A 27,845-nucleotide genomic window follows, 5' to 3' on the forward strand; every position below is an offset into this window, starting at 1 on the left:
AGTTTTGAGTTCTTTGTCTTCAGTAGAACTCAAAATTGTGAGGTAACAACCTCCTTGGTGGGGTTTGTACTTTTTGTTGCTTCAATACTAAAACCTGGTTGAACATTCAAGTTTCTGATTGACTGAAGTTTGTTACGTTCTGGGAATGATACAAATTAGTCTATGAGCTAGTCTAATCTAGACAGTGGTTTTTGGTGTTCTAAAGTTGATTTTTGATGGTGACCAGCAACTGCCTCCATGCTGCAAAGAAGAATACCACCCTGTGCTGTTTTAAATATTACACACGGTTTGCATATTTAACCAAGTTGCATATTTTTTTCTTAATGTCGGTTAAGGTAACTCATGGGTATAACTATACAACACTCAAAGACCAAACAGATTTTAAGGAGTATATTTTTTTATAATAAATACCGCAACATTTATTGGTTGGTAAAATACCCTTAACTATCCTAGAATGGCTTTAAAACTAACATTCAGGTATTAGTTTACTGGCTATAATGACTAGTTTTGACTATATTCCATTTTTCGGAAGTGTTTTTATCCACACGTATTGCATCTTGTTCAATCAAGTTGGTAAAAATTATTACAAGTTCGAGATTTTTTTACATTTTTCTACACTTGTAAAGTACAATAATTATTAATCTCGCTATTAGCTAAATAAACGTCTACTCTATGACTAGTCCATTATGATACAAATTGGTATTTACAACGTTTGATAAACCTTTGAAAATTAAAAAAAGGAACGTAATGTTATACTTGGGACTGTCCCGTAGCAACAGTGTTATAAATAAAATGACTAAAAACGCGTTTGACCCTCAGAGTCGCTAGAGTATCAGCTGTAGCTCTAGTCTATCTGATCGTCAATCAGTGTAACAAATTTAAAATACGTAAAAACGATTTATCACAGAGTCCGTCTCCCGTGGACGGGTATCGTGTTAGTGCTTACACATTTCAAATTTACTATTCTACCATACTTTTTAGAAATCAAAAACAAAAAAAGGACAAATTGCACCGTCCTCTCAGATCGTGAGTTTTCGGCCCCAGTCGGCGGAAGCGGCGGCGGCACTTCCGGGGGTCGGTCATGCGTAATGCGGGTAGCTGCCCAAAGGGGGCGCTCCTAAATGGGGCGCCGCGTGATGTGTTATTGAGTGCGTACTGGCTGCAATGTTTGAATACAAATTTGCACTGGGACTGTTCCAGTACGATCCCGGTGATGGAAAAATGGATGCTGAAATGTCAATTTACTGTCAATATTTGCAGTCTAGTATTTTCTGCAATTTGCTGAAACTGAACACCCAGAGTATAAAAGACTTGTAGCGGCATAAAGGGCAGTTTGTCCCAATATCCTTGCTCTCCCTTAGGGGATGTTGATTAAATGACATGTAATGATCGCTGCGTGGCTGAGGGTGGAAAACAATGCGTAATCAACGAATTACGCCGTTAGAGGAGCGGCCGAGGACGTGCTAAATAAGACTGTAGCCCGGGGGCTTGCCCCCCCCCGCACATTAAGGGTCCCGCGAATTGTTATAATTATTTTTTAATGCCCCGAGTGGTTATTGTGCGTACATGAATAAATCAGCGTTGAGTGGGCCTTTTCAATTTCAATGAGGTGTACTAAGTGTGTCTGAATGTAGAGGACGTTCTTTGTGACGGCGCTACTATAGTCACCAAATGTCTTTGGTGACGTAAAAATGTTTTATTAACACTGTACAACTTTCTGTTTACCTGAGAAGACTGGATGGACCATTAAGTAGGCTGTTACATTCTCAGTTTAGACTGTACATTTACTCGTATTTTCACCCCCCTTATTGTAGGGGTGGTTGTCCAATAAACACTATGCAAATTTTATGTTTGGCTTACACTTCACGTTTGTGATCCTGATTTCGGATTTTAATTAGGGCTTCTTCAGACCTAATTTGGATTTGACTCACCCTAAAAGTAATAGAAATCACATCTAATGGACATCCGTTATTGTCGACCGGACCGCGAGACCCATCAATCGTCCCGCGGGAATATTTTTATTGCCCGGGGCGAATCTATGTCGTTTCTCTTTTGTTTCGGTTATTTACGATCCAAGTTAATTGCTAATTTGTTATTGTTCGGCTCTATCGACCAAAAATAGGAGGGGGGAGTGTATTATTAGACGGAGAAGGGAGATTTATTTATTTGCGTAAATTGTTAAAAGGAGCAAAATTACCTGCTGAACTGGGTATGGTTGCGTGGGGTCCCATAAACCCCCCCAATTTGGCGCTGTGATGGTAGGAGCTCATGAAAAAGTCGCTCTGGTACTTGTAGCTACTCGGGTCACTGGTAGCTGGCTGTGTTGCCGCTGCCAGTCCTTGAAAGTCGAACTTGTAGGCGTAACGTTTACCGTGCACTTTCGTCATTATGTTCTTGTCGTAGTAGTATCTGAAATAGGGATTTATTGTGTCCAGTAACCGGATTAAAAGTCAATTTATCGGCCAAAAAAACCTGTTAAGGGCGCAGCGATTTTCGATTACGGCAACAATCAAAAGACAGATAAAAAAAGGGCATAACTGTGTTAACTGTCAGGGGGAGCCCTATATCGTCAGCTAATTGCTGTGAATGAAGTCTGCTATTCGATTATCCCGCCTCCCGGACTGATTCGGAGGTCCAGGGCCAATATGTCATATGATTTTTAATCAAAGAAAACAAAACGTTGTATTATACTAGGAAAATTAAACTGAGATTTAATTTAATTAGAAAGGTAATGTAAAAGTTTTGTATGTGACGTCACTCAATTTAATTTTGATTTTTACCGTAGTTTGTCATATTTACCTCAAAGCCCTGCTGAGCTTGTCATAATTCATATTCGGTTTGGATTTTCTCTCCCCCCACCTCCTGGCGACCTCGTCGGGGTCGGTGAGTTTGAATTCCCCGTTCGTGCCCTCCCAAGTTATGCAGGCGGCGTTGGAGGAATCGCTAAGCAACTCGAGCAAGAATTGCCACAACTGGATCTGTCCAGAACCTGAAATTCATTTTTGCCCATAAAAATAACCTCTGCCTTGAATTAGTCACCTACAAAAGTAGATTGATTCTCTCACGGTCATGCAAAAACAAAATCAAAACCGCCCTCCACCCTCTGTCCGTTTTGAAAACAAATGACTAAAGGGTCACGTGTCGCTTCACCTTGCGCCCGTGCAGGGGGAGCCGCGATTGCCCGACCGTGAAACAAAAGCCAAACGGTGTCATTAACCACCGTTTTCCTGCGTTTTTTTTCTTTGGTAAATCTGGCAAATACGCCCCGGGGGCGCCCTTTCCACCACCCCCCCCCCCTTTACCCCACTCGACGTCGGGCTTCTAATGACATTTAAATGAACGGTAATTGCGTTTTTGTTTTCAGGTAGGGGAAGGGTGGAAAATAACGGACGTCGAGAGGTGGCGACCGGTGTAAAATGAGTTTAGATTTTTTGTGGTTTATGAAATAATGTTACTCGAACGGGGAATTAAAAAAAAAACGTTTAATTTTTCCAAGTTAAAATTTGTGAGTGTTTCCAATCTGTCCAAACTGACAAGTTCAACTAATTTTTTTGAAGTGTGTTTGCTTGCAATGTTGCCAAATTAACAAACTCTCCTAATTTAGATCGAAGACTGTTTGCAATGTTGCCTAACTGACAAAATTTGGTAATTTGGTTCAAAAGTGTCCTTGCAATGTTATCAAACTAACAAACTCTACAATTTTGGTTCGAAGAGTGTTTGTAATGTAACCAAACTGACTAATTTCTTTGAAGCGTGTTTGCAATGTTGCCAAAGTTAACAAATTCCTTAGTCTAGCTAAATAGTGTTCTACAATCACGCGACAACTGTCACTAACGTCGAAACTGTCAAACCGTGCTTAAAGTTGCAAAAATCAGGATTTAGAAACGTTTTCTTGCAGTATTTGATATAAAACGTGTTTCTGTGAATTATGACAGTTATTTTGACTATTATCACGTGACCGTCTAGCTAAATAGTATTTTACAATCACGTGACAACTGTCACTAACGTCAAAACTCTCAAACTATGCTCAAAAGTGGCAAAAATCAGGATTTAAAAACGTTTTCTTGCAGTATTTGATATAAAACGTGTTTCTGTGAATTATGACAGTTATTTTGATTATTATCACGTGACCGTATAGCTAAGTAGTGTTCTACAATCACGTGACAACTGTCACTAACGCCAAAATATGCTCAAAATTTGCAAAAATAAGGATTAAGAAACGCTTTCTTGTAGTATTTGATATAAATCGTGTTTCTGAGATTTATGACAGTTATTTTGCCGTCTAGCTAAATAGTGTTCTACAATCACGTGACAACTGTCACGAACGTCAAAACTGTCAAACCATGCTCTAAAGTTGCAAAAATAAAGATTTAGAAGCGTTTTCTTGCAGTATTCGATATAAAGAGTGTTTTTGAGATTTTTGATTTTTGACAATGGTCACGTGACTGCCTAGCTAATTATGATTAAAACCACGTGATATCTGTCACTAATGTCAAAACTTAAAAAACAATTATTAATGAAAAAATGAAAAATCTGTATTTTTGAAGTACGGTTTTTATAGCAAGAATCAATGATTAAAATGTTTGACTAACTATTAAAAGACCCCCTGTATAATAATGTAAAATGAATGAACACATCTACTTGGCATTTTATAATTTTCAAATAGTCCATTGCCTGAATTGTTGCTTTTGATGTCCATTTATTGTCTTTCCGTTATTTTCTTAAATTCTTCTTCTTAATTTTTTTTATAAATTAAAGTTATAAAGCTTTTTTGGTAAAAATAAAAGACCATATCAGAGAAAAAAACAATATTATTTTAATTATTCCAAAAATATAATAGAATATGTTTATACATATTTAGTTTCGTTGTTTTTGGAACACCACGTGACCGTTCTCACAAAATGTCCAAGGAATTCCCGTTTGATTAACATGAAACATTGATTTTCGTGTTTAAGCGGCCGACATTGCGAGGCCCAAGAAAAAAGTTTAATTACACGGGTCGGTGTTTCGGAACGCGGAACGTGTCCGATTTGCATTTACACAACATTAATCCGGACCGAAATCGCCATTTCAGCTTTTAATATCAATACGGGCGGTTATTAATAATAGGCAAAGGGTTCCGGTCGAGAATATGCAAAGCAGGCGTGTCTAAATCACCGGCGCCGGAACGTAACATGCGTCGGTTTCCTTCCGCCGTCGGCGCATTTACAAGCGGACCGACGCGAATTTGAATTTCTAAACAGGTCGCCGCCTCCCCCGCCCGAATTATGCTAAAAAAACGACGGCCGTATCGTCGAAAAAATCACTCGGTGGCCGACATTTTGTTTTGTTACCGTAATTAGCGAAAATTGACGGGACATTATTCAAAAATCAGGTGTCCGGGATAAATGGGGAGCGACATTAGCGACACGATTGTTACGGTAACGAATGGCGACTCGGCACGGAAACGGATTTGATTTTTACCGTCGTAAATATTAACTTAATTACACCTCCGGTGACGATTAAATTACTTTTTTTTCAACCTCCACCCGAAAAGGAAATGACCGTCGTACGGTCATCGGTTATGCGCGAAAATCAAACAGAAATGTGACAACACTGTTTAAAAAAAAAACAACAACAACAACACTTATTAAATCTAATAATTCAATGTAATGATTGAAAAATACGATTACGGGCGTGGCTTTACCAGGAGGCGTAGTCACAAAAGACCACGCCCCTCCTTGGCTGTAGCACTGTTTAAAATACGTTAAAAATACTGAAAAACAATCATTAAAACCTTATATGGGAAAAAAACAACGGTTCTTAATTTCGATTTGGCGTTGCCAGGATCGTAAACTTGCCAAGGGCGCGTTTTCCGTTCCGGATTACTTAATTTCAAATTTTCCCCGAAATTACCCTTAATTGCGCTAGAAAAGGGAATTTTTGGGTGGAAAGAGCCTCGAAAAATGCGCAATTTTATTTCGATTAAGACGATTTAGAACTTACCTGAACTGGCTAAACGACTGCTGGTCGGGCCGAACATTTGATATGGATCTGGAAAAGAGATTTGTGTAAGTCGGTTTAAATTGTCGAATTGCGTTTTACTCACGGTTAGCCACCTATTTTTAAGTATTTTTTGAGGTTAGATTACTAAAGTAGCAAAACCTGCACTAAATGTTACGTTTGTACCAAATTTGTGGTATTTTAAATGAGTTGATCAAAACAGTGCGTGTCACAACAACTTATTGCATCTGTTATCTGTCACAGATATGCCGGTAGATAAAATGTCTGTTCTCGCGTGAATAAGGCAATTGCTTATTAAGTCGAGACAATACAAAATTAATCACAACACAAAAATGAGGGAAAAAAAGGAAAATCAAAAGATTCCAATCAATAGAAAATAAGCAGAAAGAGGGTGAAATCATCAAATAATTGCAATTGTTTCTTGTCCGGGGGGTGAAATCTTCTAAATGTTTACTAGGGCTGGGCATTTACACTTTACTATTATCGAGACGCATATGCTTTTTGAGTCCCTGTCTACTACCATAATCAGGTAATTATTGCCCTTTGATCGTAGCCCTATTAACGAAACCGGAGGGGGTGGCATCTGACCAACTTGGCACCATAAATACCCCTATGCCCTAAACCAAAAAAAAAAGAATGTTTGAGGGTTTGTTATGGGCTGGCGCCTATCGACTCAGTCTTGCGGATCATTTCCAACCCTCAGTCAAAAGATATCTTTCTTGTAATCGCGCCCAAGGAATATTTATGCTCTGAAAAGGGGGGAACGGTTTCGTGTTTTCCGCCCTTATCTGTGCAAAATTTAAAAACTTTTTCACGTTTAGTATTGAAAGTAGCTATATAGTTTGCCACAACAAATGTTTGTATGATTTTACCATAAATATGTTGGTAAAAAGTCCAAAGTATTGTCATAACTTGATCATGTATGATTGGCTTTTATTTAAGAGTTTGTCACGTACGTTTAATAAAACGTAAGTAAATTGTATTTGAAGGACTATGGCAACAATGCAGTGCAGTATAAGAACGAATCGAAACTTTTTGGCTTTTAATAAAAAAAAATTGTGTCAAGGAAGTCTTTAGATATGGTTTCTAGCTTTTTAAAGCAATGCAACGTTGCCAACTGTGTTAAATTAGATAATTGATCGTTCGAAAAGTCACTTTCAGAGTTAATCTGTTCGTGCTGGCTCAAAAATAGTCTCAACATGCATGTATTTTGAAATTAGGGAAATTATAGAGCGATTTCAGGGTTTGCATGTTTCGACGGTTCAAAAAGTCTTGTTTGCTAATGATTTTCGGGTTAAACGTCTTCATTTTGGCTTCGAAAAAAACTTTTCGGTTGGTGCGAAGAAAAAGTGCCCCTAAACTTAATTTGGCCTTTTCAGACTCAACCTAATGATTCGAGGGTCCTTTTTCCTAATAAATGGGCATACAAGAAGGGCCGCTCCGGTGTTCGCACTATATACGGCTCTATCGCCGCTCTATTTGCTCACGCATCCGCCTCTGTTTGTCTAGTCCTACTTTTCTAATGCACGATCCTGTTTGGCAAACAGCGATGCCGAATTTAACATTTATTTGACGACTCACCCCCTTTGGCTTGACCTTTCCTGTCGAAGATCGATCGATCTGATTTTGATTGATATTAGTAGATTTAGTCGTGGGGCCAAAGTTTACTTACCGGGCTGTCTGAGATGGCTGTGGGGATCTAAGGACGCCTTCGTCATGCTCGACAACGTGTTCGAACCATAACCTAAAAAAAAATAAGAATAGATAGTTTATACATTCACAACTGGCAAAATTGAACCCATAAAGCGGTAAACCATATTAACGTAGTGAGTCTAATATGATTTGTAGGTTTATAGCTTTATTAAGCTGCTTTCGACAGTTGATAGGTAAATTATTAGAAACATTGCTGCCAAAATTGATTCCGTAGAGCTGTAAATCACACTAATGCACTGCAGACTGATTTTGTCACTTATATTGTATGATTAAAGACAGATTTTGATGTAACGCATAGTTTTCCGTTACGTAATGAACCTCTTTACACACAGTCGGCCACAAACTATCGCTCTAATGCTGGGATTTTGTTTACATTTCTTCCTTTATCAGAGTATATTAGGGCCGCATTCGTTTTCAAGCTCCATAGAGCGAGCAGAGCGCTTTTGGCGTCACGATGACGTAATTTGGCAAAACCATAGATTGACCAATTGTCAAACTACGTCATTGTGACGTCAAAAAAGCTCTGCTCACTCCATGGAGCCTGAAAACGAATGCTGCCTAGATGAAGATCATCGCGTAATGCATTTTCTTGACCTTGCACATGTAGACTTAGCATCAGACTTGATTACTGATGTCCGATTCTCAATAATTATTGAGGTTGAAATCGAGTGATTAAACCGGTAAATAGTAGCGTTCATTTACGGAGTGGTATAGAGAAGAGAGAGAGAGAGAGCGCCCGTTTAAAATAAGCCCCCCTCAAAAAGGGGCGGGAGTGATAAAGGGGGTAAGGGGGGAATCGAAAGAGCTCCATTGAAATACACTGCGGAAAGGAATCTCTTGTCGCTTTCCACGCCAGTTACCGCCGCCAAACACGGTTCAAGTGGGCCGTGATGGAGAGAAACAAAAGCCTTACGCGAAATCGTGTGGAATGTTTCATTTTAAACAATTTTTTGTTCTTGGTGATTCTTCTTCTTTCGGTGGGCTATCTCCATGACAATTTGGTTGAATTGGTCTCTATCTGTTGCTACTGGAATTGTTGTTCTACTCCCAGTCCGGCCCAGTTTCTAACATTTCGCAGCCACGATAGCTTTTTGCGACCTATCCATCTAATCTTGGTGATTGCATTAATTCAAGTCTAGCATTGGAGGTGATTTGGAAGTTGCCCGGAATTGCACCGAACACTTCTTTGAACTGCTCCGAAGCGCTCCGGGCGTTTTGACAGTCGCTCATCCGACCACCGATCCGGCCCTTTATTAAGTTTACAATGCAAAGGCATACGCCCGGGGCCCTATCTCTCGCAATATTGCGTATGACAGCTCGGTTATTGCGAAAGGACAGTATATGCACACACGTTATCCAGTCGAGAGTGTTTATCGTTAAGGGTCGTGTTATTCCACCAGGGGGGGGCCGATTCAAAAAAGGGCTAATATTGTTCGGGTGTCTGATGCAAATCTGTTTACGCTGATTGCTCATCACGTTTAGTATAGAGTGTCTGGGCTTTTGTCCGCTCAAAACGTCCTTTAGTTGCCAAATTATTACTACTTTAACCAGTTAATTCCTGCGTAGTGCTTTTCGATATAAAATAAAAACTTTGAACTTAGGGGGAGATTTCATTATTAACACTCGACGATTTGATTGACAGCTTGCCAGTCAATTTAATGGAGTTTTCCTCTTATCAAGACCGACTTGATTATATTAATAATGCGTTTTTCCTTCCGAGAGACTCGACAATTCAGTACAACGCCGGGTCAGTGATGTGTGAATTGTAAAGGACAGTTAAATAATCACATTTGGCAACATTGTGGTAAAAGTGACATCCAAGCACAGGTTCTGTCAAGTCAGTTGATTTGATTGTTTGGTCATCAAAATGACGCGTTACTATTTGTTGGAATCATGATCATTCGAGCAAAATGAAAAAGTCACCGTTATCAATTATTCCTCTGATGTCTGATTGGGCTCCCGGAACAGGAAAGAGTCCCTTCCTTCCCGGACTGCCGGACCGAATGTCCTTTTCCGATTCACGACCGTCGCTATCTTTAAGCCGATAAAACGGCACACAATTCGGACACGTTCTGTGTGTATTTATTAGAGTAAATTACAAAAGAGCCAACTAGAAAATCCTGCCTCCGTTGGCGGCAATCCCTTTATCTCTCTCGCTGTTTTTTTTTGGGGAGCGGTAAAGTGACAATCGAGCATCGACAATGGAACATCAAAGCGAAATCAAGCGTGCCCGGGGCGATGAACAAGCGCCCTTTGATCGAAACAGTGTTACAAATCACAAGTCCGTGGAATAACAATTGAATTTCGTGTCAAAACAGAAACGCTTTGATCCGTCGGGCAATTTGTTTATTTCGTCTTCATTACAAAGTTTAACGGATTCAAACCAGCAAAGGAACAAGTTACGACGTACCTTGCCCAGTTGGCGGAAATTCGCAATTGTTAAAGCCGGGAAAGCGACGGGAAAACGGAATTTCCGTGCCGGACGAAGACCGGAGGAGCCAAAAGTGGCTTTCGGGACTCGTCATCAGACACGGAAACCTGTACGAATTTATGCAGGAGCCATATTTTCTTAATTATACAGAAGTGACAAACATAAAAGGAAGCGCCTTATTTGTCCGCCGCAATATAGGCTTTATCGAATTCCGAATTGTGTCGATGATTTTCCGTCGATTTTTATATTTTTCTTCCGTCGGTGCCGCGCCGGGATTTTTCATTTCCCATCCTCACCCCGCCCAGGCTCCAAAACGGCTTTTCCGTCATTACCCGGGCTCCGCTAATGGAATTTCCAATTGATTGTTCGCCGGGACCTTTTTCCTTTTTTTTTTCCTCTATTTACGGATACCGTTTCCAATCTGGTATTGATCATCATCGGGGATTTGTAGCGGATATTAAACGCGCTTGGTTCTTCCCTTTTCCCATTCCCGGATTTCTTTTCGATTTTATGCTGGTCGATCAACCAGAAAACAAAACATATTTTTGTATCTACCCTTAGTAAGTTAAATTATTTTATATACCTCAGAAACCGTAAATAAAACTCTGAAATACTGTACATATTGTAAGTACAATTAGATAGGTTATAACGAATGCAAAATCATTCATTAATGAGTCCCATCACCGCCCTCTATACTAGAAAGCCTAAAATGGCGTTACGAAAACGAATTGGTTACAACATTTGTCCTGGAAAGTACAACACAGAGCAAACTAGTTTAAACACTGTTCAATGTAAGAAAATCTGTAAATCCTTGAAACTAGGTAAGCAAAACTGGTAAATGGTTCTTATGTTATTACCAAGAACATTCATTCAAAATTACTTTTGTTGCTCTCACAATGAAGGATGCTTTAAAATGAAACTCACATACCTGTGCATGTAACAACAAGTACTTGTACATACCATTGAGTGTAGTGTTGGAGTAAAATCATCCCACTTCAAAGTGTTCAACCACTGTTGAGTTAGATCCGGTAAAAAACTGACACGGTTGGGCTTTTTCCTGAATTGCTGTTACAATGTGGCGTGGCAATAACCTCGTCTTGATTTTAAACCGTAAAAATTCATCGAATCCTCAAAAAAATTACAAACAAACGCAAACTGTCACCACTACTTTCGCCATATTGGAATTTTTGACAAGCACCTTCTAGGCGTTCTAGCATAGTAGGCGGTGCATCCACCATTAACGACAGAACTAACTGTCACTGTCATTGTCAAGGGTGTCTATGATTTTAGTTTGCCGTGTTGCGTATATAACTGACATTTAGTTTTTTTTTTTAACTTTTTAGGATAATATCCGTTATTATAGACTACAGTCACACGCGTTAAATGTTACGCGTATTTCGATTATTATTAAGCACTTTCATTAATACACTCGTTGGTTAAATAACTATTAAAAATATCGGTTAATAAAATTGACAGAAGGATGACAGGTTTTCAACCTCCATGGAGCGAGCAGAGCGTTTTTGACCTCACAATGACGTAATTTGACCAACTGTCAGCTCTTCAAACCAAATTAGTAAAATTAGTCAGTTTGGCAACATTGCAAACACTCTTTGATCTTAATTAGTAGAATTTGTTAATTTGTCAACATTGCAAAAACACTCTTCGAACCAAAATAGGATTTGTCAGTTTGACCACATTGCAACTAAATTCCGAGTTTGAAGTCGGAATTTAAGAAAAATAACGTCTGTGGCCCTTCTACGGCTTCGTAGATTGCAGAGAATATCAAGAAAAACCCAATTTTCAGAGAGATCTTGTAAAAAAAGTCAATAAAACATATTCCATTACAAAAATCGTTTGTTTTCATTGCAATAGTTGATGTCCTTAACGTTATTTAAAGATTATACCTGAAAAAATACAAGAAATGTTTAATAATTTACCTAAAATAAGGTAGGATGTCGATTGTGGTACATTTTTTTAGTGCTCTAAAATGGAAATTGATTTCCAAAGCAAGGAAAATCCACAAAATGTTCTTTTTTACACAGCTGTTACAGTTATACAGGGTAAGTAGTAGTAGTAGCAGCAGTAGGCCAAAATAAAGTTGCATTATATACAAATATTTCCGAAATAAGCCTAAAAAGGTATCCTACGTTATCCTGCTACTCATGTCTTTAGTTTTCCTATAAAACCATATTTATTTAAATTATTTAAATCTTGCTGCAGCTAATAACCTTAGAATACGAATTTCTGGTCAGCGGCTCGTTGGTCTAGGGGTATGATTTCCGCTTAGGGTGCGGGAGGTCCCGGGTTCAAATCCCGGACGAGCCCAGTAACTTTTTTTTTCTAAATTAATTTGTTTTTTTTTTAGGAATTATTTAAAATACTAGTATAAGTGTAAATAAAAAGAAAATGCTTAAATTTAGTTACGTACCTTGTGATTGTGAGGCGGCATGCGAACTCCACGATCCTTTGTATGAAGTATCTGTAAAAAGAAAACCCCCAACTGATGATGGTACTTCAAACTCGAAACGTAGTTATTTTTTCATTTAAAAATTGTACAAGGTGATTTAAGCAACAATTACCAAATAACATGGAAAATTGGCCGAAAGTGGAACTTCTGCTCAAATAGTCCGCGGTCGGTTTAATATCCAACATAGCGACAAAATCAAATCACCCAAAAAATCAACCAACTAACGACATATTACACCGGGTGAGCCAAGGAATACCAAACAACACCGCGAGTTCGGATCGTGAAAATCGTCAACACGTCAACCGAAAAGCACCTATACGCGATCGACTGAAGAGACTTTTTCATAGTCGTCCTGATGGGTGCTGGAGGGTGGTAGCAACCCCTTGCGGGGGGGCGGGTCCGGGGTAGTTGAACGGCGGCCAATCGACGGCCGGAACGGGAAGGATACGGTGGCGTCATAAATAAAGGCCTGCCCCTTTTCAACCCTACCCTTGGGCACGCGGGGGTGCCGAGACCGGTAAGGGTGGGGGTGTTTTCTCTATGTATATACGCGCTCTATATGTCTTTCAGTGTTTTTTTTTTGTTTCTACTTTTTGCTCGAGGTGTTTTCCGTAAATTGCGGCTGATAAGATGATAATTCGTTGGGTTTAGTTTCAAAACGCTGGAAGGTTACCCCCCTACCCACAGTGATTAGGGGTTGTGGGAGGGAGGGGGGTGACTGTTAATTTTTGTCACGGCCGTACACTGCGTGCTGGTTTATGTAAATTTCAGTCACATCCGCCGTTACATCTTGTAATTTACTATAGAAATTCTGTTACACAACAATTTCGAATATGCCTACTGTAGTAGAAAGTGAATTTTATACGGAACGAGCTTAAATAACTCTGTGTATATTTTTTTATTTTATAATAATTACGTAAAACTGTCGTTAACCACCTAATTTACAACACTCCAAACAGCAAATGCGACGCATAAAAAGCGTAATTTTCCCCTTTTCTCCTCATCCTCGCACAAAGTCACAGATAGTTTTAATAGAGGTTACTTTTTCTCTCCCCCCAGAGCATTATACCTCTCCAATTGCTATTATTATCTCTTTGCATCTTCAGGGAGACGACAGAAAGCGCTAATTTTAACGCTCGACGTGGAGAATACACAACGGTACACCGAACCGAAGTGTGGAGCAAAACGGGAGGGAAGGGATAATGGAATAGTGGAAAATAAGGTCTTTTCTACCTCACAAAGCCTACTATATGGTTTAACCAGGTCGGGGTGTTTAATATTCTTCCCTCAAGTAGTTGAAGTCATGCTTATGAGTATCATTTTAGCTTTATATACAAAAGAACCGGTCAAATGAAAACCGTGTAACTGACAGAGAAACATAGATAATTACATGCGCGAGACAAAGACAGAAAACCTAATAAAATAGGGAATAATGAAATCTAGTAGGCCAAAAATTTATCTGAATTTATCCACATGAAGAATTTCTGCCAAACTGTGAAGAAAATTAAAAAAAAACTAAGAAGATTGATACGAATTGTTTCATTTGAAGAAGCAGTTAAAATGCAGTAAAAGTAATGAGGTAAGTAGGTACCAAAATTGTTTTCTATCAAATATGGATTAATTGCAAGTAATTCCAATCAATTCATACAAATCTTGTAGGAATTTGATGTTAGTAAGTGATCACAAAGTACGAAGTAACGGTAAAGTTGTATTAAGTGTGACTTTCTAAGACGAGACGAGAGACGAGAGACTTTTCCAGAGACCAAAAACAGTTAGGGCCCTCATTTTGTCTGTCATTTCTTGAAACTACGTGAAATTTTCTTTAAAATGAGATGCAAGTCAATATTTTGACAGAAAATTCAAAATGGCGGCCTGTTTAACAAATTTAACATTTCAACCATTTCTTTGCCAGGAACTCGGCCGGATTAAGATTTACATGAAATCTGACTAAAAAGTATTTACAGTATAATATGTGATATGGTAAAGGAAATTTGACGCCCTCTAGCGGCCAAACGGTGTTATCAATCAACTCATGGGGGGATATTTTTAGAAAGCTTGAAATCTGCTTTGTCTTTTGTTTTCTATGACATTTTGACGTAGCTTGTCAAGTAAGGGAGTAATTTAGTGTCAAAGCAACGTGTGTCAAAAAATATGCTATTTTTACAAAAAGTGCAATTTTGGCAATTTTTTATTTTGCTCCAGGAGGGTTTCATTCCACAGCAAAGGGCATATTTATATCAAAGGACCTTAAATTAGGTGAAATAAGTAGAAAAAGCACTTTAAATTTTATAATTTTTCAAAAAAATTGAAAGATTGGGGGGGTATTAGGCAAGGACGGTAAACAGTAAAGGATTGCTTAATCCCATAAGCGCAATGTTGCCATTTATTACAACTTTACCTATGACTTGATAACCTCAATCAGGACTATATTGTCAGTGGCGTAGACTCTTTTTTCCAATGCCTAACATTTAACTAATTCAGGTTAGAAAATGGATTTCTAACCTTTTTGATAATAAAAAAAAACCGTGACGTCACGCGTAAAAAATCCGAGAAAGGGCTAATCAAAACGTGATAAACAAATCCGATAAAAATCTCGACGGGGGGGTCAAGTTTTCCCGTGCCTTGGTGGCGGGAGGGGGTCACGTGCGAACACGTGGAGGGGCACCGAACCTGGCACGTGCCGGAGCCACTCTACCGCGACACCGGCATTAATATTTTGCACTTATTGCGCCCGAGTGGCTCTCTTTGTTACTTTATTATGTGCATCGTACGCTCGTACTGGTAACCTACCACCCCATATCAGGTCAGGACTAGAATTTAATTTTTTTGGCGGTCCAGCCCTGTATAATTGTACCAGTACGGAACTTTGTATTAAAATAAAGGACAATTTTGTGTATTCGGTGCCAGAGGGACAGGGGAGAAGGAAAACGTCCGCTCCGGGTGAAATTGGGCGCCGCTCCGGGGAGGAAGTGTCCCGGAGACAGCGGTATCCGCCGGGGCTCCGGCCCGCTTCCGATGTTCGGCCACTTTTGCCGCCACCAGTTCCCGGACACGTTTGTTTATTTTATTATTTCATCGTGTTGCTACACGCACACACACACACACTATTTGAGTCCATGGAAAATTGACTGCATAAGGGGAAAGGGGTGACAAACTCGATTGAAAACCAATCAGACACCAACGTAACCAGATTTCCTGACTGGCGTTTTTGCACCTCAAAAATGTTTTTATTTCCTGGCCTGGGAGTGGATTAGGGTGTCCTGAAAGCTTTCGAAATTGAGGTAAAGCAATTAAGTAAGAACCTTAACTAAATTATTGGTAATTTTCGTGGCAAAAACTGTCTTGCCACGCTACTGTTTAGGAAGCAGAAATTCCCGCACATCAGATTATCCAAGGCGGTGGGGCCGCTATCCGGGTTTAATTTAAAATTAATATAGCACAGGCGGCGAATGCCGGAAATGAGCTTTAGGAGCCGGGGGGGTTGACGAAGGGGGCGGGGTGGCACCGCCGCCTCCACGACGAAAGCTTATTAAGAGGCGTAAATTTTGCTCTTCCTTCTGAAGGTCGTTAATTCATCTCATCACTGTTATGTTGCCCAATTGTTTGGTTTGTGATTTTTTCGTTTGAGAGTCTAGCCCTAACCTAATTTTGAGGTTTTCTAATTACAGGTTACTTTGGTTAATCAAATTAACTAAATACTATTAAATCACTAGCAGTGTCCATAATTCTCTTGACACCTTCATTCATGGCGTAATTTACATGTGACTGTCAATGTATTTCCGTATAAATCCTGTGGAACTTCATTTGTAAACTACCTCTTCTCTTGTTAACACCATCATGCTAGTAAGTGTTGCCAAATTGTCAAAAATATTCACTAATTATTCTTCTAATTAGACTGGTTTAAAACTTATAAAAGATTTTCCTTGAAGAATGCAAACCGTCCTTCCCGGACCATTTCCCGTAGGAAAAACGGTCTTCCAGACAATTTCCTTCCACTGGCCCTTTGAAGTCGGACAATCTCCTCAATTTAACGACTTCCACTTTGGAGTGCCACAACTCGCCTCCGGTTCCCCATTTAGCCGGTAAGGGGGCGCCGCGGTTGCCGGAAACGTCGTCCTGGCAACACATCGATTGTCGCGGCCCTTCGTCGGCGTTTCGGGGTCTTAAATTCTCAAACCCTAATCACTGTATTTATATAACACCTTTAAGGGTTAATCAGGTGATGTTAAGAATGATTTTTAAGTTTGCAACCCCCGCGCCCCAGGGTGTTGTAAAAGTAAATCGCGGGTCCATTAACACCCCCTCTCGGGTAATCGGGTAGAGTCAAACGACCCCCTCTCGAACAGATAATAGTCTAATCATCATCATCCCTCCACCACCCCCCACCAGTTTCGTCACGCCAGTCACGCGTCCGATGTTCACTTCTTTATCCCCGACAATAGAGTGGATGACAATTGACATACGTCTCCGACGTGTTCGATGTACTTTTGTTTTGGGTCCTGTGGGAACGGCTCTCGGGTGATGTTTTCATTTCTGCGGGTTGCGTTTAATTGGCCCCCTTCTCACACAGGTCGTATCAAATTACCAACCCCCTCTGATCAATTACATACACTGTATAAAGGTGAATACAGTTGCAACGGAGACTGACACGCAAAAGACTTAAAAATACGCTAGAACAAAGTGCATTACTGTCAACGTTTTTTCACTCTTTTTTTAAGATATTGAAATGTGCAACCCTGGAGGCGCCCTCTAGTTGCCGCTAAGCGCACTAAAAAGCAGTCAATCGAAGAGCAGCAGGAATTGAATTGTAGCAAAACAGGGAACGTTATAGGGTGGACGTGTGTGCTCTATCGATTTCCTGATGCTGGTTCAGTGCAAGAAAGTTTTCTTTCTAGCCTGGATTCGTCCTGCCATGTTGCCACACTTTGGGGTTTTGCAGTAGATTTGTTAGACCACTCTGTACGATACACTGTTAATGATTCACAATAGGTTGTTCCAGCGCTATCTTGACTATAATCATCAAATTTAAAACTGATGCAGGTTTTAGGAATCTAAACTATACACAGAATATCAAACGAAGATGTAGGTAGGTGAAGGCTGATTTTCGATTAATTCAGAGTTAAAGAGTCCACTTAACTGGTTAGAGATCTAAAACTAAACACTTACCACATTTAGATCTACTGAGCGTTTCCGTGATAGTGTTGTAGGACTTAGGACTGGACACTTGCGTTTGCAGACTTTTGTCTATGTTGAGCCCTAAAAAAAACCAAATTTATGCTATTTCAGCTAAAGGAGAGTAGGTAACTGAGATGAAAATAGAATCGCTCCATCTCCCTTAGACGTTTCCGATGGCAAAGTCAAGTTTACATTAGCCCTAAAAATTATTGCTCACTTGGCTATTAGCAAACAATGCAGTTAAATTGCGCGATGCTCGCCTGTTTTTGTTTGGTTAGTGGTTGTTGGCACGCACCGGGAGTCGCACCCGTGGGAATTGTGCTGGCCCACCCTTAACTCGGCTATCGTTGCACTTTGGGGTGGATGATGATGATGATGATTATTTGTTGTCGTCACGATTTAATTGTCTGTACATAATGTTAACCGATTCGTTATCCAGTTTCAGAAAGAGATAATAACGGCCCCAAGGGTCTGGTGATTATTTATTTTCGCCGAATTGAATCGTGTGATTTATTATTATTGTTGTGATAGGGCACTCGATCGTTTTGTCATCTCTCAATTTTGATTGTGGGAAATGGTTTTCTTCTGTCCCACAGTTTCATTGAATGATATTTTAAAATCACTCATAACTTTGCATTGTTTGATGGACGTTTTTTTTTTATCATAATTAGATAGGGTATGATGGTCGTTTTTTTTTTATCATAATTAGATAGGGTATGATGGTCGTTTTTTTTTAACCATTGACAATGAGCATAACAAATTAAAATCAGTAGATACACGCATCAGTTACCCTATTCCTATGTAAGAGAAACTCCCTCCAGGAAGTGCCTTTCTCGTTCTTTCCCCCCTCCGTACACCCGGTCGGCCCCAAAGCAAGATATACCCGCAAAAACCATCTCGGAGCACATTAAATCACTGTCAGCGGGTAAGTTGTCGTTAGCGCGGGGCAATATAAAGGCCGTTATCAGATTATTCTCAACCCTCTAGTGTACAACTTGCGAACTACTAAACGCTTCTAGATCGGGACTCCCCACTCCCCTAACCACCCTTGGCGTAATAAGAGAACGATAACGATGTCAGGCTCTGGCTAATCGTAAATCGGGGTTTTCAATTAAATTGGTTGATTGGATTATGTGGTTAATTTTTCGGTTTTGGTCAGTCAATTTAGTTTTATGTGTCAGGATAGGTCAAGTCACATTTTGGTAAAAAGTTGTTTAGTACCAACAAGAACTGTTCAAGAACTATTCTGGATAACCTTACATTGAATTGTCCAGCAATAACATATTCAGTTAGAGATTCATTATTTGTCTATGCGAAAACTGGATCTAGTAAATGATGAAAATTCTCACGTCCCCTTCAACCTCTCGCCACCGCCCCCTTATCATCCAAATCTTCAATTAGGAATTACAATAACAATCGTCCCGAAACTTCTGGATGACGTGACATCTAAATCGTTACACGAACGGCATATGTTTCGGGCCATTTAACGAATTAGGGCATGATCCGTACACCATTAAGTGCTCCCTGAGGGTTGGGGGTGCGTTCGGTCTTTTAAACGATAACTCAAGGATTATAATTTTTGTGTATCTGTCATAAAATCAAATCGGAAGCTATTTTAAGGCAAGCTAAACAGGATAAAAATTGATATTAGCGTCTAAACTGTCTGTTTGATTTTAACTTATTCTGACAAAATGAGATCTCTGATGCTGTACAGCTAAAAAATCAGGTTAACACTGACGAAAAAAAGCCTAAAATCTGTCAAAAAGAATTCAGTGACGGCTTTTGGTTTGGTCTAAATTTGAGTGTCATTTTATTGTTAATACCTTCGAGTACAAAGAACAAGTATCAGGAGGTAGCAAATACCCCGTTTGTGCATTAAACGACCGAGAGGGAAGTCGCCATCTTTGTCCTCCACATTCGCCTACTGCGCAATTGAATGAAACTTCCGAAGTTAGTCGTAAAACAGTTTTGTTTATATTTGCTGGTATGTGAAGTTAGCTAAAAACCGCAAAGATTTGTTGTTTTTGTTTGTTTTGCTTTTCGGTTAATTTTTGCATACTTAAATTAGTTGAATTATTATTGACGAGTGGATTTGTGATTAGTGGGCAACAGCAGATTGATTATCGTCACTGATTTTCTGACAGTTAACGGCCGCCATACTGAACGATTTTTGTCCCCCTCTTTGATTGCTATTGCTCCTTCCTGCTATATTTTTTTATTTATTGTAATTGACCTTTTGGAACTTTCCTTGGTGCATTTTCAGCTCTTTACACAATCTCTCAGTCATCATATTATCTAAACTTGGATAATCTATAGAACGGTAGTGATTGGGAAAATCAATCGTCGACCAATCATAGCAGCCGATGCGAAAACAATCGCATCCCGGAGAAATCCGGGATAGAGGGCGGCCGCGATAAGGGGCACAATTAAGCGGGCCAATCCAACATGGCGGCCGGAAGTGAAGCATCAATCACTTCGCACACGTCAATTAGAGGCCGGATGCCCGTCACTATCAATTTGAACAACGAGGACGCCGTCCGTTATCATAACCTATATTGATTGTTGGTTAGTTATTTTTTGCAATACTGCATCTTCTAGCTGGCGAAACAATAATTTATAAACTTTTAGTAAAAATTGTCATCAAACCGCGGCGTAAAATTTAGTCACGGTGGCATGGCGACCGCGGCGTTCCGACGCTCCTGCCAATAAGATTCCGACCGGGTGTTGCCATGACAACGTTCCGGAACCGTTCCCCGGGGTTGCCATCTTACGTTGCGGAATCCGGGACGGGGCCTACGATTTCCCCCCCTTTTTACTGTGGGAATCCATTAATCTATCACGCCTGGATGATTTCTATTTGGGTTTACTTGGTTATACTGTCCCCCTCCCATATAATACAGTAAGAATAATTACTGATAACAATCCTGGAAATAAGTTACTTTGAACAGTTCAAAGTTTGAATTGGTGACGTAAAAGTCAATTTGTGTTATCGCCACTAACCAAGCCCCGAAAAAAAAAAAGAAGAGGAAAAAACAAAAGCGAGCCTGGGCCGTACCGATCGACACATATCATTCGAAATGGACAGTTCGACGTGGGATCGCGATAAATCACGTGATACATCCAATGGAAATCCATTTTCTCGCCAACAAAGAACTGTCAGGGTCGGAGCGGCGGCGTGACGAGCTCGGCCCGTATATCAATTAGTGGCACCCGCTAACCGGCGGGGCGTGTCGGATTGGGGCGCCCTCCAGTGACGTACATACAATTTTTTTTTTAATTTCTAACCTAAACATTATTGGCGTTTCAATATTATAAGTGATACTCCCTCTGGTGATCAGTTTTGAAAACAGTTTCGGGCATTCCAGCTGTCATTTCTCCCTTTGTTTACATTGATCATTTTATTTGTCATTGTGACGTCGAAAACGCTCTGCTCACTCCATGGAGTTTGAAAACGAATGCGGCCACAGTCAATCCTTTTTAACAGTTTTACCAAAATGGAGTTGTGTCCGTTTATTTTAGCATATTTTGTTTATTTAAATGTTTTACGTTTGCCAATGTAATTGGTTTTCAAAATTACTTGCAGTGAGACCTTAAGTAACTCACAATTTTTATTGCTCATACAAATTTACTGAACAATGGTTAAAAATTAAGGTAGTAGTAGTTAAATCGATTCAGAAATATGAAAATAGGTTAAAATCGCTGTCGATACGCCGCTGACGCTCGTTTGTTTTTAAGGGTAGAAACATGGCAAGGTTCGGGATCATCCCCCGATTTGATCTTCGACCCACCCCGATGATCCCCTCTAGTATTTATTACGGTTTACGACCGGTTTTATTATTCATAGCTTCGCGGGGGAGAATAATTCCAATACTCTATATTTATACGCCTTTATATTATGGGCTTCCTTTTTGGTAGTAATTTTGGTTGGTTTCTTGAACTCTGGCATCGTTGCACTTATTTACACCTCCAACACCTGATAAGTGAGATGTCACAAATGTTGAAAACCAAAGTCAATTTCCTAAATTTTTGTCATGGATTATCTGCCGGACGAAGTGGGTTTCTACAGTTATCTGGTGGTGGCCGCGTGCGTGATCAGCATTTTCTACCTTAGTGACGCTTTTGGCAAGCTGGGTAACCAAAGTACAACCAGAATCATCAACTATGGTTACGACGGGCCCAACGGGCCTAATTCCTGGTCCAATCACTTCGAAGAGGCCAAAGGTCAGAAGCAGTCGCCCATTAATCTGGTAACGTGCAGTGCCATGGGGGCCCTTTCTGAGCTTAACGTTTTAAGGTTTTCTGAAGAGTTCCACCAACCACCATCCGAAATGAAAATCTACAATAGCGGTTTGAACGCCGTGCTTTACGCCAAATGGAACGGCTCGAGACGCCCCTACCTAACAGGAGGTCCTCTAGAGGAGGACACGTACAATTTTCTGAATTTACGGTTTCGTTGGGGCCCCACCGACAACGAAGGCTCCGAACACATGGTGGACACCAAAAAATTCGCTGTGGAAATGCAAACTGCCTTTATGAAAAACGCAGAAAATCCACGTTGTGAACTGTTGGAGGCCGCCAGATGTGGACAATTGCTAATGGTCAGTTATTTTTTCCAAGTGACCCCTGTCGATAATCCCTACCTGGAACCCATCGTGCAAGCTTTGAAACTGGTGCAAGTTCCCTCCAGTTGTGCTCTTATTTGTCCCTTTGCTTTGAAATTACTCACTCCGGTGTTCTCTAAGAACTACTTTTTCTACGAGGGTTCTCTGACTTTTCCCCCTTGCACCGAGGGAGTAAAGTGGATCGTCCAGCCCGAACCTTTACTGATTAGCAGCAGACAAGTGAATAAATTCAGGAAGTTGGGTGGGTGTCACTGTGGTACTTTGACTACCAATTCCAGACCGGTACAAATGCAAAATGGACGCGAAGTGTTTTATTACGATTAGCTTTAGTGGTAATAAAGTCAGTGATTAGAAGGTGATTTTTAGGTTTTTTTCTAGTAACAGCACTGTTTGTAGTTTGTGATTGGTCAAGAAAAAGCAACAAGCTGAAAGCTGTTTTTTTTTACCACTCACAAACTACCCACTAGAGAGAGAGAAAAATCAATGTAAGCGTGGTTAACTCTGTCAGTTTTGAAGATATCGTCAAACCGACTGCACTACCGTGTTTTCCAGGAAATTTTAGCATAAAATGACGTTGAGATGCACGCTCTAGCTTGAATAGCAAAAAAGTTAGGTTTCACGCTTGGCAACGTCGCACAAACTGTAATTTTGTTATTTTTTGACTTGGACCCCTTGAGTGACCACTCGTTTTCGATTAATTTGGGGTCGCTGAATTCAAATCCTCAGTCAGATTTCACGTACCTCTCACACAGCTCGAGTTTTTTGCAAAAACGTGGTTAACTCTGTCAGTTTTGGAGATATCGTCAAACCGATGGCACTAGCGTGTTTTCCGGGAAATTTTAGCATAAAATGACGTTGAGACGCACGCTCGAGCTTAAATAGCAAAAAAGTTAGGTTTCCCGTTTGGCAACGTCGCACAAACTGTAATTTTGTTATTTTTTAACTTGGACCCCCTGAGTGACCACTCGTTTTCGACTAATTTGGGGTCGCTGAATCCAAATCCTCAGTCAGATTTCACGTACCTCTCACACAGCTCGAGTTTTTTGCAAAACCGTGGTTAACTCTGTCAGTTTAATAACTATGTAACAAAATTATAACCAGTGTTCTATTAAAATGATTAATTACGTCAAAACTTATACACAGAGTGTTCTAAATCAATTAAGTAATCTTCTAATAGCTTGATTAAGGCTTACTTAAATGAGGAAAAATTAATGATCTATCAACAATCAAAAACAGTGTTATCTGATCGTTCACATTAGTGGGCTCCTCAATCAAAATCAAAGCGTTTGAAAGTTAAACGATGCTTGAAACTAGTCAGAAGGGCCGAAAAATCGCCGATTCACTTACGAAACAGAAAAAAAAACAGGTCTCTGGCATACGGTTTTCGGCGGGGATGGGGTTGTTGTGTTAGGGGCGAAAAGGGGGAGTGACTCCCCGCTCGCTAAACGCGGGATAATAAATAACCGACCGTCGCTGGCGTATCGTCACTTATGACTCCCCCGGCGGCCTTTTAACGGGCTTTTATCAACACCCGGCTCGACGCTTATCGTCGCCCACCTACCGATCCGATGGTGACTTGCCGGATTTTACGATCCCCCCTACCCCTCAGATTATTTTTCGAGTAAATTGGAAATTTTCCAGTAGCATTGCCAAAAAATAGAGTTAAGTGGCTACAATAATGCTTTTTTTAGGCAAAGTCCACATGTGCAGCTTTCCGCTTTTCCATTATTGAACATTAATGGATTTTTTATAATTAGGTTTAGAACTGTTTTACCGTCCGTGTCTTACTTGTCAATTGTCATAAAACTGTCGGTTGGCGTCATGAATGATGTTAAACGGTTCTAAAACTAAATATTGAATATTTAACAATTTTATTGCTGGTTTTTGACCATCACACTTCGAACGGTGCTGTAATTTACACAAATAAACGGACTTACTATTTGACGTTTCAAGTTAAGATCACAGCGCCATTTGAACTAAAAATGGCAAACCAGGTCCTAACCTAACATAATAAACAATATGACAGTGTCACTATGCCACCAAACACCGCCTACTATACTAGAAAGCCTAGAAGGTGCTTGTCAAAAATTCCAATATGGCGGGAATAGTGGTGACAGACATTTTTACTTTTACCAGTCCTACCACAAAAACGCCTTCAAATAAAGTTTCCAAGATCCATATTTCCAAGTTTTTGTGGGTAAACCCTCCCCACCCCAAAATGCAATATAAAATATGAACTAGCGTTGCCCCCCTTTCGGGGGCGCGCACAATGCACCCAAATTTTTATTATCTCTCTTTATATATCTTTTCATCCTCGCGTTATACGATAATGGGCGGCGGGGCAAGTTCGAACTTACGTCCGCCACGACGGCAGCGCTACCACCCGCACTTTTCTTCCCCAACCCTCCACTGTCGGTTTCTTTGTTCCTTTGTTTTCTTTTTTTTCCCGTTTTTTTTCTGGTCGTCGGGGTTTCTTTTATTTGATCCCTTAATGGGCGACCTCTTAAAAATTAGTTAATTGGGAGACCGAGGGGATGATTTTTTTTGTCGATAGCAAAGAAGCGGAATAATAATTACTGAAAGGAGAAATTTACCTCGTTTAATGTCCGTTTCGTTGTTGTCACGCAGAGGATTGTCCTGGTGATGGTTTCGTCCAGTCGACGAAACGTTGTAGAGGTCGCTGAACGCGCTAGCGTTTCCAAAAAACGACGTCCTATCCTGAAATTGATTGTTTTTTTTTTGATAGTCATATAGACGATGTCTTGACTGTACCCAACCCAAAAGACTGTTCCTCGACCATATCTCGGGAACCGTTCGTCGTATGATTTTGGGGTAAAATTTTTTCGGTCATGAAGAATCGCTGGAAAATATTTTCAAGTTCTAAAAATGACCACCAGAGGCCGTAACTGCCATCATAAATTTTTAAATTGCATTTTCTATAAATTTTGCACAATAAACTAGAGTTTTTTTCCTCATTTTTAAAGCGAACCAATTTATCTATCATTTTCGTAAAAAACAAAGATGGCGTGAGGTGTTCAATTATTTTTGCAATAACCTGCTTTAACTTCTTAACGGTTTGACCAATTTTAACAAATTCGGTATTGTTGAAAAGAGCATTTCTCGGGCAATAAGAATCAACCAAAATATAGTTAATTTAGTTGGATCTTTCTGTGCCAGGGGGCTACTTTTGACACCATGACTCAAATTCCAAAAAAAAAAAAAAAACAAATGGTATGATATGACTTTTTCTTTATGAAAAAGTAGCCAAATAACATCCAAATAGGCCAGTGAAAACCGTTTTTCAAATTCTCGTTCCTAACCTGAAATATTGAGATTATGAGATATGGTCGAGGAACAATCTTATTGGGTCACCCGGTACAAACATACCTGTAGGGCAGCTTTGGCTTTTTCTACGCTTTGTTTGAGCTGCTCAAAGGTGCTAGGGTTGCAAAATCGGTACGCGGGCCAATCAGAAGGACTGCCAAACTCTTCGGTTTTGATACCCAAAGGACACGAAGATGTCGCGGACCTTTTCAGCTCTAATGCCCCCTGGTAGGAGCAGGAACTTTCGTACATTTTACGACGAGTGGTGCACTTTTGCCTAAAAATTCCAAAAATATCCAGGTTGTCGTCTTAGTTGGCAGGATTTTTTAAAAAATTGCGAGCAATTATTTACTGTTTCTGGCATTGAAAAGTAAGGTATACCTTTACCGGTATGTTGTTTATTGTTTATTTTCCCTGAATGTTGTGACTTTGATAGTCTTAGTCTAGAAATTTTAGAAAATATAAAAGCTAACGAAAGTTTATTACCTAAAAAGTCAAGAGCATCCTAATGTAGGTAATACGTAGTTTTTATGGCATAAAAGAATTAAAATGCCATTGCTAATATTACAAAAGGTTTCAGGGCGTTATAAGCGGGCGTTATATTAATGCCCACAGGTTGTTTTGAACACTATAATCTACACCGTTTCCAAGGTATTATGTATTCATAACGTATAGGTGAAACATAAATGTTCTGACAGAAAGTGCTTGGGAATAAATTGTTGTCAAAAACTATGCAATTGTAGATTGAAAATATAGAAAATAATAAATTAATGCACCCACCTACAATACAGGATAATAGAGTATTAGATACATCTAGTCAATAAGGAGCTGTTGTATGGGTATAGTGGATAGTTAAACCCCAATATTAAACTCCAGATTAAACTTAAGAAATCGACCCTAAAAGCTTTAGAAATATCTGAACAAATGTTCATTAAACTTAGTTTTTAATTAAATAAATGTTTTAAAAAAAATCACATGGAATTTTTTTAAAGCCAAATATTTGAAGCCATAAAGACTCTTATACGATACTGAAAATTCCAACCTCAGTTTCCAAGCAGGCCTAAAACTTGGTTTGTGAGATATTTTGAAAACGAAAAAAAGAAAGAGGCAAACTGTTCAGAATTGAATCCTGTACACATTTTTTGTAAACAAACCCAGTGAAGAAAGAAAACTGAAAAAGCTATATTTTGAGGGGCTTACACCCTCTGGAAGTCGAAAAATTGTGGATATATTCAACTTTCAAAATCCCAGCAGTCAATTTTTAGATTAAAGCACTTTTTGGTTGACACTAGAAAGTACAATCATCAGGAAACGCGTTATCCCAATAAAGATCCTTTTTGAATACATGCACTATTACCTCATGGTAATTGAAGCCCTATTTACACTGCTCTATGTTTGATGTGGTTGGCACCAATTAATTACACTTAAAACTACACACGTAAGGCTCAAATCGGGACATTTTCCGGGATTTAAACTGGAAACGGGCGCGTGTCGTAACGACAAAAAAAAAACTAATCGCGACTTGAGGAGGCCGTCGTCGATTTGGTCGCGTCCGAATCCGCGATTGGCCGTTTCCGTTTCAATTAAGGAAGAACAGGAAGAGCTCCCTCATCTCATTATGTCGCCGTTTTACGCTATTATTTTTCATTATTTTTAGCTTTTGTTGCTGATGCAACTGTTGTAAAAACTATCAACTTACCTTCTTAATTAAGTCATGTCACTAGAAGAACACTAAAACAAAAGTCCGAACCACTAATTACCAGTCATGAGGACGCACGCAATTTTTCCTCTCTAAGGAATGTCTTTTCTTCGTTTGTTGTGTCTTTTTCTGACAGATCGACACCGGGCAGGAAAACGGTCCAGGAAATGTAGGTCCTGGAATACGGCGCGCCGCCAACAGGAATGGCAGGAAACGATATCGCAAGTGGCTGTTCCTAAGGGGCGGGGCGGACCCGACCTCCTGTCCCTTTTCCGCCCGCCATCCCCCTCGAAATCGGCTCATCCTGGAACGTGCTCCTCGCCCGGTGCGTGGTGGATTGTTTTTGGTTTTGGGATAAGTGAAAACGGGACCTATCAGGATAAGCGCGCGTGTATGTCCGGGATTTAATTT

The 27,845-nt window shown here is 39.9% G+C and overlaps 2 protein-coding genes and 1 non-coding gene across 4 annotated transcripts; 2 read left to right on the plus strand and 1 right to left on the minus strand.

The window, feature by feature from the left end:
• Positions 1-375: 375 nt before the first annotated feature.
• On the minus strand, positions 376-27,773 carry LOC145734590 (DNA-binding protein D-ETS-3-like). 2 transcript variants are annotated; one of them, XM_081988060.1, is made up of 10 exons: positions 27,435-27,773; positions 25,799-26,012; positions 25,006-25,129; positions 17,781-17,870; positions 12,576-12,626; positions 7,676-7,747; positions 5,986-6,033; positions 2,800-2,989; positions 2,198-2,409; positions 376-1,228 (listed from the first exon to the last, which is right to left on the minus strand). In XM_081988060.1, the coding sequence occupies exons 2-10, from the start codon at positions 25,985-25,987 to the stop codon at positions 1,080-1,082; spliced, it is 1,125 nt and encodes a 374-aa protein (XP_081844186.1). In that variant the 5' UTR covers positions 25,988-26,012; positions 27,435-27,773; the 3' UTR covers positions 376-1,079. The 2 variants fall into 2 exon arrangements, with proteins under 2 accessions (XP_081844186.1, XP_081844185.1); XM_081988059.1 differs by lacking the exon at positions 27,435-27,773 and adding an exon at positions 27,093-27,258.
• On the plus strand, positions 12,401-12,472 carry TRNAP-AGG (transfer RNA proline (anticodon AGG)). Its single transcript has one exon. It is a non-coding gene; the product is annotated as a tRNA-Pro (tRNA).
• LOC145734591 (carbonic anhydrase 1-like) lies at positions 21,759-22,770 on the plus strand. Its single transcript, XM_081988061.1, has one exon. It carries the CDS (start codon positions 21,821-21,823, stop codon positions 22,733-22,735), a length of 915 nt encoding a protein of 304 aa, XP_081844187.1. The 5' UTR covers positions 21,759-21,820; the 3' UTR covers positions 22,736-22,770.
• Positions 27,774-27,845: the final 72 nt, after the last annotated feature.

Source organism: Ips typographus, linkage group LG10 (genome assembly GCF_016097725.1).
Source record: "Ips typographus isolate SLU linkage group LG10, UJ_Ityp_2.0, whole genome shotgun sequence".
Classification (NCBI taxonomy): Eukaryota; Metazoa; Arthropoda; class Insecta; order Coleoptera; family Curculionidae; genus Ips; species Ips typographus.

Coding starts and splice junctions, on each gene's coding strand:
- LOC145734591 (XM_081988061.1), top strand. CDS start 21,821: ATGGATTATCTGCCGGACGAAGTGGGTTTCTACAGTTATCTGGTGGTG.
- LOC145734590 (XM_081988059.1), bottom strand. Junction 7,748..12,575: donor TGCCGCCTCACAATCACAAG/GTACGTAACTAA, acceptor ATTTTTTTTTAG/GTTATGGTTCGAACACGTTG. Junction 2,410..2,799: donor AAGCTCAGCAGGGCTTTGAG/GTAAATATGACA, acceptor TCCCTATTTCAG/ATACTACTACGACAAGAACA.